The sequence below is a fragment of the Pteropus medius genome, unplaced genomic scaffold, assembly GCF_902729225.1.
Source record: "Pteropus medius unplaced genomic scaffold, Ma_sr-lr_union100, whole genome shotgun sequence".
Taxonomy (NCBI): Eukaryota; Metazoa; Chordata; class Mammalia; order Chiroptera; family Pteropodidae; genus Pteropus; species Pteropus medius.
In genome coordinates this window covers 23027742-23043028 of record NW_024354875.1, presented here as the reverse complement: position 1 = coordinate 23043028, position 15287 = coordinate 23027742, and the positions used below count along the sequence as shown (strand labels likewise).

General features: G+C 38.0%; 1 protein-coding gene and 1 pseudogene across 3 annotated transcripts in view; one reads left to right on the top strand and one right to left on the bottom strand.

The window, feature by feature from the left end:
- The window catches only part of LOC120597059 (CD302 antigen), a 107096-nt gene that overhangs the window by 78766 nt on the left and 13043 nt on the right, over nucleotides 1–15287 (top strand). Inside the window, exons 1-2 of one of the 3 annotated variants that reach the window (XM_039855737.1) lie at nucleotides 1187–1339; nucleotides 14221–14331. In XM_039855737.1, coding sequence (XP_039711671.1) covers nucleotides 1273–1339; nucleotides 14221–14331 — 178 coding nt within the window. In that variant the 5' untranslated portion in view covers nucleotides 1187–1272. Of the gene's footprint in view, nucleotides 1–1186; nucleotides 1340–13455; nucleotides 13671–14220; nucleotides 14332–15287 lie in introns of those variants that run through there. The other 2 variants (XM_039855736.1, XM_039855738.1) reach the window with 2 other exon arrangements.
- LOC120597422 (uncharacterized) lies at nucleotides 12457–12575 on the bottom strand (annotated as a pseudogene).

Here is a 15287-nt window from a genome sequence, read left to right as displayed (position 1 = left end):
GCCATTCTAACAGGTGCATACTGGTATCTCATTTTTATTTTAATTTGAAATTCTCTGGTGATATATGATGTCAAATGTCTTTTCACATGCTTATTTTCTATACGCATATCTTCTTTGACGAGGTGTCTGTATCACCTGTACATTTTTAGATTGTGTTTTTATTGTTGGGTTTAAATTCAGTTTTAAAGAAATCTATTGCTAATGACGCCAGGTTCTGTCAGAGCTTCAACAAGCAGCTGAGCTTGGCCTTGGTTTGTACATTGTGTTTGTACATCATAGTTGCATAGTTTATACATACATCATAGCGTGCATAGTTTGTTGTTGTTTGTTCGTTTTGGCTTAAACAACAGAAACTTATAGTCTCGTGGTTCTGGAAAATAGAAGTTCAGGATCAAGGTATAGGTAAAGTTGTACAAGCATAGTTTAAAGAACCTTAATCCAGCCTCTGGTGACAGAGAATAGTTGTCTGAGGGACATAGTCCACTGGAGAGACTTTGAAAAGGTTTCTGCCATTTGATTCAAAGGAGAAACCTGGCAGACACCACTTTAACCAAGAGATCAAACTTAACATCACCAGTGATGTGACATACTGACATCGTGGCCCTCCTGGGCAGTGCACATCACTTCCGTGGTACTCTTGCCAAAAATAAAACAGGACCACCTGAGTCCTGTTCTTCCAATCTCCCTCAAGAAGAAACATTAAGCGAAGCGGACTTGAAGGACATTTACAAAACTGGCCGGTACTCTTCAAACTTGTCGACATCGTGAAAGACAAAGGTGGACAGAGGAACTCTCCCACATTAAAGGAGACCAAGGAGACATGACATCTCAATGCAATATATGATCCTGGACTGGCTTTTAGAACGTGGTGGGGGGGGGAGACCATTAGAGGGATAATTGGCAAAATGTGACCAGAACTGTAGATTAGTTAATAATATTCTACCAGCGTTTGTCTCCTGGCTTTGATCGTGGTACTGGAATTATATTCGAGGTTACTATTTAGAGAAGGTGGCCGAAGGGTAATGGAAATTCTTTGTACTATTTTTACAACATTTTCGAGTCTAAAATCATTTCGGTTCAAATGAAAAGTTTTAAAAATTGCGGAGAGGTGGGGAGCCGCGGGCAGGGCGTCGCGGGGATCTCTCAGCCGGGTCGGCGAGCGCGGCCCCCGCCCTTCCCGCCCCGCCAGCCCCTCCCGCCGGCCCATGGGTGGGAGGGGTCCGGCCGCTCCGCACTTGGCAAACGCGCGGTTCGGCGCCCGCACCCGCAGCCATGGCTAGGGCCGCGCTGTCCTATCTCCTGCTGCCACTGCTGGGCCTCGCCGCCGCCGCCGTCGCGGGTAAGCTGCCCCCTTGCCGCGCCCGGTCCTCGGCTCGGGAGCCCGTACCTTCCTTGAGCGACCGCCTTCGCCCCCTGCCCAGCGGAGACTCTCTGCTCCCTCCCCGCCCGAGGGGAGTCCTCGGGTGGCGGCATCCCGACTTGGCCTCTCGCCCTCACCTGGGCGCCCACCCTGTGCGCCCCCGTGGACTTAGTGTCTGGTCATCCCCCACCCCCCTCCCGGTTCACTGGGTACCAAGAGAGCAGCCCGGGGAAGGGGGTCGCGGAGCATCCGAAAAGTACCCTCTCCCTTCCACAGTGCCCACATCCTCAGAGCAGACCCCAGTAGCGGTTGAAGGCCCCCAAATGGAGTCTAATTGACAGGAGAGCTGAGGGACTTGCCACGACGAGCATAGTTTCAGGGTCATTAGGGGCTGAAAAGAGAAGAGGGGGAAGTTGGCTGCGGAGATTTCTCCAGCTGTGCGCAGCGAGGATGGAGGGTGGGGGTGGGAAGAAGCAGGCCTTCTTTTGCTCACGGCTTTGTTTGTCCACTTGGTGGTTGTTCAAGTTGTCGAAACAGGAAAACAGTTCAGCCAAATAACCCTTGGATCGAAGTGGGTCGTGAACAGGCGAAGCTTGGATTTCGCTTAAGTCGCGTGATTTAAAAATCTCTTAGTCTGCTGTTGTGCAAGTGACATCTGAAAAATTACGCGATTAGTCATTTCCAAAATGACTCCTTTGGAAAAGAGACAATTCTATTGAATATGCGGTTTTGGCTGTTGTTTTTTTGAAAGCAAGTTTCTCAGTCATGTCAAAAATGTTGATGGGGTAAACTCTGGGGAAAGACTTCCGTCCAAAAACACAATTGATTGAACAATTCTAGGAATTAAAGAGCAAAATAAACAAGAACTAAGTGAATACTTGTATGGGTTTGAATAAAATGATTATGCAAGAGTTAGATCCGCGCCCCCCCACCCCCACCCTCCGCCGCTCCTGAATTTCATTGCCATTTTATAAGTTCCTGCTGGGAGTCTGCTGACAGGCAGGGATATTTTAAAAGATCTCAGTGATTGAGGCAGCAGTAGAATAAGTAACTCAGAACCTGCTTACAAACCCAAAGCTTCTTTCCGGAAAGCTTTTGACTACCAGCATTTATGACCAGTTATGCCATCTGCTGCCTGTGGAGGAGCAGAAACAAGATATGCCGATTTTCATTTTGTCCATACTTGAGCACATTAGTTTTATTGGACTAGAGATTCTGTGAAGACTGGACTGTTTTGATCCCTCCTCGTGCAGGCGCTCATTATGTTTTCCAGGAACATCTAAATGCCCATTTAATCCACTGTCTGGGTGGCCATGCCTTCATACTTTAGGCTAGTCAAAAACCACTTTTCTTGTCAGATTTTTAAAAATCAGTTTCTTGATTTTGATATCTCTCTTCTTTAGAGAAGTTCTTTTGATCAGTAATAGAAGACAAAGCTATCTTTGGAAAGCATTCTTTTTCCTTTTATAAGTCCAGTATAGTTGAATAGGCTTTTGAAGAGCTTGAGAAGTACATGTTAAACAAATTAATGCTATTAACCGATCAGCTCTCAATCAGGAAGCTTTAAGGATTAATTTAGAAAAAGCATGATCTTTGGAGTTAGTTACAAACTATGGCCTTGATCAAGTTACTCAACTCATTGTATTTCAGTAAAATGGAGATGATACCCCACAGGGCTAACTGTGAGTATTAAGTGAAAACTCTATGTCTAGTACCTATTACAGGCCTGGGACATCTTGGTTTCTTTCCCTTTGTTCTCTTCATACAAAATGAAGGGTAATTTTTGCAACTAGAAAACATCATGACTGCCACTTTATGTGGATGTATGTGAGATATTTATGGTTACTGAACACATTCACATACATGTTGATGATATAAAACTGGAAAACTATATATGTTTTTCATCATAAGACTTCACAAATCTATTCAGACAGGATTAGGAATCATATTCGGCTTAGCACTAAATCAAGAAAGAGCTTTTCAAGGTTATCACAGATTGAGCTGAATGGCAAGATCTTAACAGAAAAGCTTCTGTGGTATTGCATAGAATATAAATGTAATGATGAAATGGAAATTATTGTTACTGTGATCTGTTATTGTGGAGCTTATTAGTGTAAGTGATCTTATGTTGTTCTTAGTTATTATCTTGAAAATCGCAGTGAACAAAAAATTCTTTAAAGTCCTGAGTAATGTTCCATGGCATCCCTTCTAAAAAGTTCTGTAATGCTACTTTTTGTACATAGTAAATGATCAATACATGTTTAATGGGTCAGTGATTTCCCATGGGCGGCATTAGATGGGTGGATATAAGCACATTTAGAGTAAATCCTCATTCTGTGGTTATCACATGGATCAGAATTCAAGTTACTATTTTCTTTTTTTTTTTAGTTTTTTTTTGTGGAATCAGCCCTATTTTTGTTTTTTTTTTAAAACATTTTTAAGTTGTTTACTGAGGTAACATCGGTTAATAATGTTACACAACATTATAATTTGATATCTGTATGCTCTATTGAGTGCTCACCACCCAAAGTCGTTTCCTTCCGTCACCATATATTTGCCCCTCTTTACTCAGTTCGCCCTTTCCCCGACTCTTCCCTCTCTGGTAACCACCATACTATTGTCTGTGTCTATGAGTTTGTTTGTTTTGTTTGTTACTTTCTGTTTTATATACCACATGTGAGTGAAATCATACCGTTTTTGTTTTTTTCTGTCTGACTTATTTCACTTTGCATAATACCCTCAAGATCCATCCATGCAAATGGCAATATTGCATCTTTTTATAGCTGAATAGTATTCCATTGTACATATATGCCACACCTTCTTTGTCCATTCATCCATCTGTGGACACTTTGGTTGTTTCCATGTCTTGGTTGTTGTAAGTAATGCTGCAGAGAACTCATATAGCTCAACAACAATAATAGAAACAAAAATCTGATTAAAAAATGTGCAGAGGATCTGAATAGACATTTTTCCAAGGAAAACATATACAGATAGCCAACAGGCACATGAAAAGATGTTCAACATCACTAGTTATTAGGGAAATTCAAATCAAAACCACAATGAGATATCACCTCACACCTGTTAGAATGGCTGTTATCCATGAGACAAGAAATAGCAAATGATGGGGAGAATGTGGAGAAAAGGGAACCCTTGTTCACTATCGGTGGGGTTGTAAATTGGTGCAGCCACTATGGAAACAGTATGGAGGTTCTTTTAAAAATTAAAAACAGAACTACCATATGATCCAGCAATTCCTCTTCCAGGTATTTACCTGAAAAATATGAAAATACTAATTCATAAAGATGTAGGTTGCTAATTTTAAATTGATGAGGTGCCCCCGCCTTCCTCCCCAATGTCATCTTTTACCACCCTTCCTGCCATTTCCTCTGTTTATCCACACTGACCTCCTCGGTGACTCAGCCGCTGCTGGTTCTTCTGCCCAGACCACCCTCCCCTTCCCTGGTCGTTGGCACAGCTTCCCCCATTCACATCATTCAGATTTCTGTTCGTATGTCACCTCCTCAAGCCTTCCCCAAACACCCAACATTCTCTATCATATCTCCGTGTTTTATCTACTTCAAAGCACTTACTACTATCTGAATGCACCTCGTTCAGCCCTTGTCTTCTTGCCTATTGCTCCCCTTACCAGAAGTAAGTTCCATAACAGCAGAGACTTTACTGTCTTGTGGAGTTTTGTTTTGTTTTGATTTGTCTCTGCACTTTATTCTAATTTATAATAAAAGGACAAAAATTAGATGAATGATTTAAAAAGTAGGGGGGATAATGGGATTGCAGTTTCTTTTGAATTATTTTACCTCTGCCATGAACTCCTCTCATAATTGAATTCAAAGCATTAAATCATCTTCATCTATTGATGTGACTTTTTCTGACCCTTGTGGATAGCACAGTTATATTTCAGGGGAAATTCTCGGATATATTTTTGTGAATTTTGAGATGTTAATAAATGTTTTTTTTTCTTCCAATGAAAAAAGTGAAATTATAATTAGGTATTATTTCAGGACTTCTTTCATTGTTGAGGAGCTTTTTAAAAACATGCTTATGTGTTGAAAACTAATTTTGCAACAGGGTGATGGTCCACAATTTATGACACATATCAGGTATTTTTTCCTGCTGTGGGTTATTTTAGATTTTGAGGGCAAATCTTGAGACTGACTCTCTAAGAAAATAGACCAGTGATGCCCAATGAGAAAGGTACAGAGTAACACTGACTGGCACCCACATTCTATGAATAAATATCACGACAGCTCTTCTGAAAAGGGATGTGAGTGAGTAAGCTGGAAGTAGACATCTTGGAAGCTAAGTGGGGAAGGGTAATGTGGAGAGGGCATGGAGTGTCAGAGTGGCTGGATTTCCTTGAGATTCAGGCAGAGCTTGCAGCCCAGTGTACTGCCTGTGGATTAGTCAGGGAATTGGAACAGCTACTCTCCTCCATACACCATAAATGTCATAAACAGCTCCTCTTCTTCCTCTCTTTCTGCCACAGTTGCTCTTGTGGAAGGTAAGTGACTGCAACTCATACCTTAATGAGAGAAGGGGCAAAGGTCTTATTGACAAGGGCAAAAATACAGTCTTTGCCTAAAATACAGTCTTTAACATTCAGAACAAGTATGTCCCAAGGATCACTTCCTCTTATTCTGTGCCTGGTTGTTTAAAAAAAGAAATGATAAGGGAACAGAGAGTTCTATTAGAACTGACTGTTGATGCAAAATATTCCTGTGATTTTGCCATTTTGTTCTTTTAGCACTTGGTAATTTTAGGCAGAGGAAATATATGGAAACTTTTGGAGTTACGTTAAGTACAGGCTTTTTAAATTTTCATTAGACTCCTAAATTTTGGTACATATTAAATGGAATTATAAAATTATAAAATTGATTGTCATTTAGGTGCATTATTAACATCAACCTATCTTTTAGGACTGCTGTAAAGAAGAAAGAGTAATGGACAAGCACTTTGCAGAGAGCTTTGTGGGCAGGTTATTTTTTTATTTAGCATTTTATTTAGCAAAGTATATTCATCAAAATATATTTTATAGAAAATATTATAGAACCTGTAATTAAAAACATATGGCAATATTTTGGAGAGGCAGGTTTTTTTATATTATTATTATTATAATAGGATTCTAGCAAAGTTTTTAGCTTTCTGCTCATGAAGTACATCAGCCTTGACAGCTTTCCTCTCCAGAGGTATCCAACCTCTGAACACTGTTCTTTTCTCAAAGTAAACTGTGTCTCTTCAGTAGTGCTTAAAGCTTATTTCAGGGCACACGCTCTGATCCTGTAGCATGAGAAGGATTCAGTGCCGAATTAACTGGAGTTGCTGCTAATGCTGAAATGAACCTAAGGAGAAAGCAGTTGAAATGTTTGAGGAAGTGAGTCAACAGTTTGTTTCTATTTTTCTGCCTATAGTTTTTCTTTCTCTTTCTTTTTCTTTTTATTTCTTTCTTTCTTTCTTTTCTTTTTCTTTCTTTCTTTCTTTCTTTTTCTTTCTTTCTTTCTTTCTTTCTCTCTCTCTTCTCTCTCTCTCTCTCTCTCTCTCTCTCTCTCTCTCTCTCTGTCTTATATGGCTTATTTAATTTTTAACAATGGTCTTTGATTCACTGTAATTGTCATTGTCATCATCATACTCACTCCTATCTCAGGGGCCTTGAGTTTGCTATTCCCTGTGTCTGACCTAGATATCCTTTTCTCCTTCAGCTCATTCAGACCTTTTTTTATATGTCATTTATATAATGATATCTTCTTAGTCTCCTTTCTAAGATTGTAACCTTAACCTCTACCTTACACTGAGGATCTTGTTCTCTGTTTTAAGTTTTCTTTGTAGTACTTATCACTATCTGTAGTACTTATCACTATCTGTGGTTGCTAACCTCTAAGACAGCTGCAAATGATCCTCACCTCCTAGGATTCATATTCCTGTGTAGCTCACCCCCACCCTGAAGAGGACTGACCTACATAACCAATAGGATATTGTGGAAGTAACAGAGTGTGACTCCCAAGGCTGGCTTAAACAGATATTGCACTTTTATCTTGTTCTCATTTGAATCATTTTCTCTGAGGGAAGCCAGCTGCCATGTCATAAGGACTCCTGAGCAGGCCTGTGCAGAGCCCTGTGGTGAGGAACTGAGGCTTCCTTCCTACCCACAGCTAATACCAACTCACCATCTATATGAATGAGCCTTCTTGGAGGCTGATCCTCCAGCTCCAATTCAATTTTCAGATGGCTGAGGCCCTGGCCAACATCTTGACTGCAACTTCATGAGGTACCCCAAGCCAAAATCACCCAGTGAAGCAGCTGCTTCTGAATTCTGGATCTAGAGAAACTTTGTGAGATAATAAAGGTTTCTTGTTGGTTTAAGCTGCTAATTTGCTACATGGCAATAGGTCACTAACAGATCACAGAGACTGACTACTCTAGGCTAGGCAGTAGCCGAAAGTGGGACCTGGTATAAGAACCCCAAGAGTCCTGTTTGCTGAGATAGGAACCTCAATTTTCTTATTACCCCATATATCTGTACAATAGATATCTATCATTTGGGGTAACCTGAGCAAGTCTGTAGTTCTTGCAGCTAGAAAGGACTCTCACAGATAGTGCAGTACAAAGATAGAAGTTCTGAGAAGTCAGAGGTTACAGGAAGGTGAGAGTTGGACACTTCATGGAGAATTGACACATGAGCCGCCACTAGAATAAGAATACACTTTAATCAATAGATGCTTTAGAGATCAGAGCTCATTATAATTTATAAAGCATAAGAACTAACTAAGTATACAAGAAAGTAATTTGTAAATTTTACTTCACTTGGTGTTGATTTGATTTTTTTTGTGTACTTAATAGACATGCTTTATTCCATATAAAGTGTTTTTAAATTATTGATTTTTACAGAGTTTTGAGTTATTTATTACCAATAGGAAATACTATGTGTAGCTTTCATTAGAAATAATACAAGGAACATTTCTCAACCCATTATTCAAGTACTTCCAATGATTTATAAAGGTGTTTCAAGTATCATTAAATGTGGTGATGGGGTCCATTTCCATTTCATTTTTTAAAATTACATAAGGCTAAAGAAAATCAAAAGGAAAAAGCAAGAGAAGAAAAAAAGAAAATCAAAGTTTGCAATTCAGAATATCTGCCCTTGTGACTTTCGATTTGAGTTTCATTCTGGAAATGATTATTTGTTTTATCAATCATGTCTTAATACAGAGACAACATTATCTGGTGGGAGAAGTGGGAGGAGGGAGAGACCTGCCTAGTTCATTCATTCAACGAATATTTGATTCTTTACTAGGCGCCTGTTGTTTTGGTTTTTACGACATTCCCTCTGCCTGGGATTTCTTTCTCTTTTTCCTTTTCTGCATGGCAAACTCATTTATTCTGTGAGTTGTAGCTCAAATATTGCCTCCTTTTTGAAATGTCCCTTACTCTACAAGTTATTTTTCCTTCTTTTACATCTTTATAGCATTTTGCCAGTCATACATTTGTAACATCTTTTATGTATATGTCTAACTCTACCAAGAGACTGAGCACTTTAGGTATAGGGCTCATTCCTCTTTATATCCCTTTCTCTTTACTCCTTAGCACTACTCATTCAGACACATACGAGTGGCTCAGCAAATGTTTGTTGGATGGATGATGGCTAGATGGACGAAAAATTATTCAAAAGCATGAAAGTGGGAATTCTGCTTCTGACTATAAGGGAGTGTGATGCTAATGTTCCCACTAATAACAACTAGAAAATCTAGAGAAAATCCCACAAGAGTTGTATTTGCAGCTCAGATAGCTGCTAAGGTAGTTTGTTGAGGTGAGCCCAATACTGTGTGTGTTATTTTTCCTCTTAGGAGAGTTGCCAAAATTTTAAGCAGCTAAAAGTAGAGCAGAGTTTTTGGCAGTCTCCTGGTGTTTAAGGAGACAAAACATAGTTTTAACTCGCCAAAGAGAAGGGGATCTAGTTAAGATCAAGACTTTCCATTGAAATCCATGGATATTGGGCCTCACAAAGGCTACACCTCTTCAGGTCAACTCAATCCCTGATTGTATTAATGTAATCTTCAGTACTCTAGCTGCCTACCAGAATCCTTTCTAGAGGAGAATAACATCAACTAGAGTCTCTTCATTTTTTCCTACACAGTGTCTTGTTTTTGATTTAAACAAACAAACAAACAAACAAAAACAAACTACCATGCATAACAAGACACAGGCCAAAAGGGGAAAGAAAAAATAAAAATAAAAACAGACCAACAGATGACCCAGAAATTAGAATGATCAGAAATAGACTTTAACTGTTAGTAAGTTCAAGGATATAGATAATAAGGTAGAGAATTTCAGCAGAGACCAAGGATATATAAAAATATAAACATTGAAATTCTATAACTGAGAAATCAATGACATTATGAACTCAATAGATGAGTTTCACAGCACTTTTGTTAAAACTGAAAAGTAGGATAGTAAACCAGAAAGAACAAGATTATAGTATGGAGAGTGAAAAGTATTACAAACATAGAAAAGAGCAAAAAGAACATATGGGACATGGTGAAAAGTCTAACATATATATAATTTGAGTCTCAGAAAGGGAGGAGAGAGAAAATGGAGTAAAAGTATTATTTGGAGCGATTATTTTCCAAAAGTGACCAATGACCTACAGATTCAAGAAGTACATTGATTTTTTAGCAGGATTAAAAAAACAAAGAAAACAAGTAGGCATACACTATCAAAATGCTAAAACCAAAGGTAAAGAAAATCTTGAAAGCAGACAGAAAGAGCGCCAGACTGACTGGATTTCTCAGTGGGAATAATTGAAGCCAAAACAATAAAATTACATCTTAAATGAAAGAAAAGCTGCCACTGTAGGATTCTGTATTTGGAAAAAAAAAAACAAAAAATCCTTCGAACATGAAGGCAATAGAAAGACATTTACAGAAAATCAAGAATTAAGGGAGCTTGTAGTAGACCTGTACTTAAAGAAAACACCAAAGGAATTTCTTCAGGCAAATGGAAAATTATCTCAGTAATACAAAAAATGTAAGAAGAAACGGAGAGCAACAGAGTAGGTAAATATGTGTTTAAAGGAACACTGACCATGCAAAATAGTGATAAAACACAAAGGAAGGGAGGTGCATGAAGGGAGGTACATATGTCTAGCTTTGTCTGGGATCCTAGCATTGTCTAAGAAGTGGTAAAAGTACTAATTTATTTTAGATACTAAGAATCCAGGGTTGCATGCTGTAATTTTCATAGCACCCACTACAGAAATTAAAAATAAAGAATACATAATAAGCTAAAAGAAAAAAATGGAATTTAAGAATATTTAATCCAAAAAGAAGATAAAAGGAGGAAAAAGGAACATAAAACAAGTAGGATAAATAGAAAACAAATAGTAAGATAGTAGATATCAACTTGTACATTAGTAATTACATTCAATAGTAATGGAAATGCTCCAATTAAAAGACAGATTATCAAACTGGATTTTAAAAAAATTACTTGCTACTTATAAGATTTATAGTTACTTTGGAAAAGTGTTTCACAGTATCAGCTAAAACTAGATACATGTATACACTTTATGACCCAGCAATCCATCTAGAAATATGCCCACAAGAAAGCATGCATATATGTACCACAAGATATGCACAGGATGTTATAGCAGCATTACTTGTAGTGGCCACAAACTAGAAACTACCCAAATATTAATCAACAGAAGAATGAGAAAGAACAACCTATGGTTACATACTACGACATGAATGAATCTCATAAAAGTAATGTTTGTCAAAAGAAACCAGACAGAAAAGAGTACATACTGTGTGATTTCATTACTATAAAGTTCAAAAACAGGCAAAACTAATCTGTGGTATTAGAAATAGAATAGTGATTTCCTTTGGAGGGGAATGGCGACTAAAAGGGGTTAATATTCTGTTTCTTAATCTTGCTGATAGTAATATGGATGTATTCGTTTTATGAAAATTCACCAAGCTATATACTTATGACTTGCACATTGTATGGTGTATTTCAATTAAAAGTTTACTTCTTAAAAGATATACCAGTAAAAGTATGAGAAATGGCAGCAAGGTCAATCCAGTTATATTTTAGGTTATAAGAAACTTAGCATGCTTCTAGAAGAAAACGATGAATACACTGGAAAGGGAGTGTTTGAAGATGCTGAATAGATGATATATTAAGCTTTTTAAGGATGAAAAAGAGACAGGATTCATTCAGCAAATATTTTAAATTTCTTTTATAGTCCAAGCGCTTTCTGAGGTGTTTGGGATCCAATAATTAATGAGGCTCAGTCCCTGTTTTCAGAGATGTCACTGCCTAGTAGGGAAGGGTACCAAGAATGATGATAGTTAATAAAAGCTACGTTTTGAGAACCTTCCTTGTATTAGGCACTATGCTGTGTAGTTTTGTACTTACTGTTCACAACCATCCAATGAATTTTTGTTTTCCCCCTGAGGAAACACAGGAAATAAGTTGTCCAAGGTCTCACCACCAAGATAAAAAACCCTAGTCTGTCTGACTTCAAAGCCATGTTCCTTCTGGTACTTTACCCGGTCGTTGGATGGTGACTTAGAAGAGGAAAAACTATGTAATGGAATTGCAAATGGACATCAAAATAAATTCCACTGGTGATGTCTTGAAGAAGGTGGTATATGTAGATGGCCTGGATCTCAAAGGATGAGTGGACAGAGAATAATGTTTGATGGTCTGGAAGTAGATTTGGAGAAATAAAAGTCTTCCTCTGAGTGAGGACCACACTTTCAAAGAAGGCAGCAGAGGTGTATAGTGAAAATGACATGGCTGAGTACTGTTTCTCAGAAGAGGATCGAAGGGTCTAGCTGCTCCACATACGGACTCTAAACCAAGCATCTTGTTTTCCACCCCTTCCTGAACCTTTTTCCTACAAAGGTGTCTGGGCTCTTCAATTCCTGACCTTTTCTGTACTTCCTTGCTTTTTAAAATTTGGGATCACACTGCACATATAATTTTATAGCCAGAATTCTTTTTTTTTAGGCAAGGTAACCCTTGGTTGACCTCATAGATTGCAAGGACCTTGTCAATTTACAATCCCTTATTTTTTTTATTTTTTACACCTACAGCACCTGGTCTTCCTAGGTGGTCTCCTATCCAAGTACTAACCAGGCCTGACCCTGCTTAGCTTCCGAGATCAGACGGGATCGGGCTTGTTCAGGGTGGCATGGCCGTAGACTAGAATTTTTTTTTTTTACTTAATATTTCATGGCTAAAATATCCCTATCCAGCTATCTTTAAGCCACCATAATGGGAAAGTTCTAGATTCCTACCAGAGTTCAAGTCAAGGTAGTCCCATGCGTAATGCAGGTGCTTATAAAACAGCAGGAAAAGAAAAACCTGTGCACAGGATAAACTGTGCTTTGGGACACCTACCCTCATTGCTAGTACATCTTGGATGGTTAAACTACCAAATGAAACAAGCAGTATGAGGCCAGGGAAAAACTCACATCTCATACATTAGGATAATTTTAAGTAACCCACTGTATTGATTAAGTTAGTGATACAGCTGCTGTAATGGTGACCCTAATTAACAGTGGCTTAAACAGATAGGAGTTTATTTTCTTTCTCGTTACAATCTGAGTATGATATGATGGCTCCACCTAGGATCCTTTCACCTTGTTGCTCTGTTATTCCTAGGCCATTTCCATTGTTTATAGGATTAAAGATGGCCAACTACATTCTAGCCAGTGGGAAAGGGGCAGGAGGATTGAGGTAGCACACTTCTTCCTTTTAAAAGCTCATTTTGTACATTTTACTTCTGCTCACAACTTATTATCCAGAAGTTACCAGAAGACTGGGAAGTAATCTAGCTTGGTGGCCACGTACTCTGTACTACATAAGATGCTGAGGTCAAGTACTGGGGACAACTAATAGTCTCTGCTATATTCTGAACTTAGTAAAATCAAGGTTGCTGAATTTGGACAAACAGCTGATTGTTAAGTTCTGATCTTTGTAGTAGGGCATTCTTCTACTTGTTTATATTAAAATTATAGTACATACAGGACTTTAAAATAAAACTAGGTAAAATCTTACTGATTTTCCCTATTAGACCCAAGAGAATATGGAAAATTAAGGCCTTGTGCTCCTTTATTCACTGGAATTCAGTAAATCCTCATATCCTTTATCCATTCTGGCTAGTGAAACCAAGCCCTTACAGGCCTACTTTTGCTTCTAATGCTAACTAATGAAATTCCAGAACCAACGCTTAAAAATGTATGCCTTTATAATGACCACCAACAACAAAAGAGAGACCAACGCAGAAATGAAGGAGGTGAGTCTCTACCCTACAGCAGTAGAGGAAGAGAGATGGATCTGTTTCATAGAACTAGCTTTGATGAGGTGTTAAATTAAGAACATCAATCTTGTTTTCCTGTGCAATATGAAAACTTGTTTGAATATTCATAACTTGAGCAACTTGTTTTATTCTGTTTTAATTTTAACAAAAAGATCTTGTAAAACTAAGACTTTTGACATTGTTACTGCATACTGAAAAGATAACATTATAGCGAGCAATTAATGTTGGCAATAATACTGTAATTTATGTCTTAACTCCTAAGCAACCCAAAGACTTAAAACTTTGTTCAGTAAAATCAGAAGAGAATCACTTGCACATTTCTCTTTTCCCACATATACAGTGGAGAAAAGTAATTCCTATCATACTCATCAATTTCTTATTTTAACAGAGATTCAGAGCCTTGTTACTAAATTAACAAGGGCAATTGCTTTTCTGTGAAAATTTAATATCTAATATACTTATCTTTAGGAATTCATGAAATTCTTATTCTCGAGTTATTTAACAGTGTTTCTCTTTTTCCACATAGACTGTCCTTCATCTACCTGGGTTCAGTTCCAAGACAGCTGTTACATTTTTCTTCAAAAAACCATCAAAGTAGAAAGCATAGAGGATGCCAGAAATCAGTGTACTGACCATGGTAAGGAGCTTTTCCCCCCACATAAATCAGTAAATAGTGTTCACTAATATTTTTTAAAAGTGGTTTTGTCATAGTTCACTTTTACCTGGATCCTTATAATAATTTTATTCTACAATTCACAAGTCACAGGCAGTGGAATTGTGTGTACATTTAACTCTTGAGTTGGAAGACAGATGTTAGACAATACTGTCCAAAGCAGAGTGATAAAACTTTAGCAACAACAGTAAATGTGTGTACTCGGTGCCAGGCACTGTGCCTAAGCACATCATATATTTTAACTGGCTTTAATTATTATAACAAACCTATCAGGTAGTTTATTATTAGCCTCCTTTCATCAAGAGAAGAAATTTAGTTCAATTATTTGTTTGAAGTCACACAGAAATTGGCAGAGCCAGGATTCAAACTAGGGTGACTTTAGTAATCACTCTGTTTTTCTGCTCTGAAAGTACTGTTTCAGGCATGTGTGTGGGCAGAGGTCAGACTACATGGGACCATGAAGTGAGACTGTGGTAAAGAAGTGTATGTTAAAGAAAAATGAGAAAAGGCTGTTTGCTAGAGGATGTGTACAACATTATCTGGGAAACAGATTTGTAGCTTTACATTGTGAAGTATTTTAAATAAAAATGTTATTTTTAAAAAGGCGTGCTTGGGTGCCCTTTATATATTTGGCTGCTTAGCCCAAAGTGCATCCTTGTTAAGCCTCTAATTATTGTGATCCTCATCAGCTTAAAACTAAACTATGATATAAACTAGCATCTTCTTCAACCGAAATATCTACGATGATGAGATGAGAGTCCTTGATTCTTTAGTGCTTTATATTACTGTTAGAGATCTGAAGATCTCTTGATCATTTCATTAAATTTTGTCTTAGGCACATTTATCACTCCAGCATTTAGAAATCTAAAAACATAATTTCTGACAACCTACCAGTAAAACATTTTGGGAGAATATCAAAT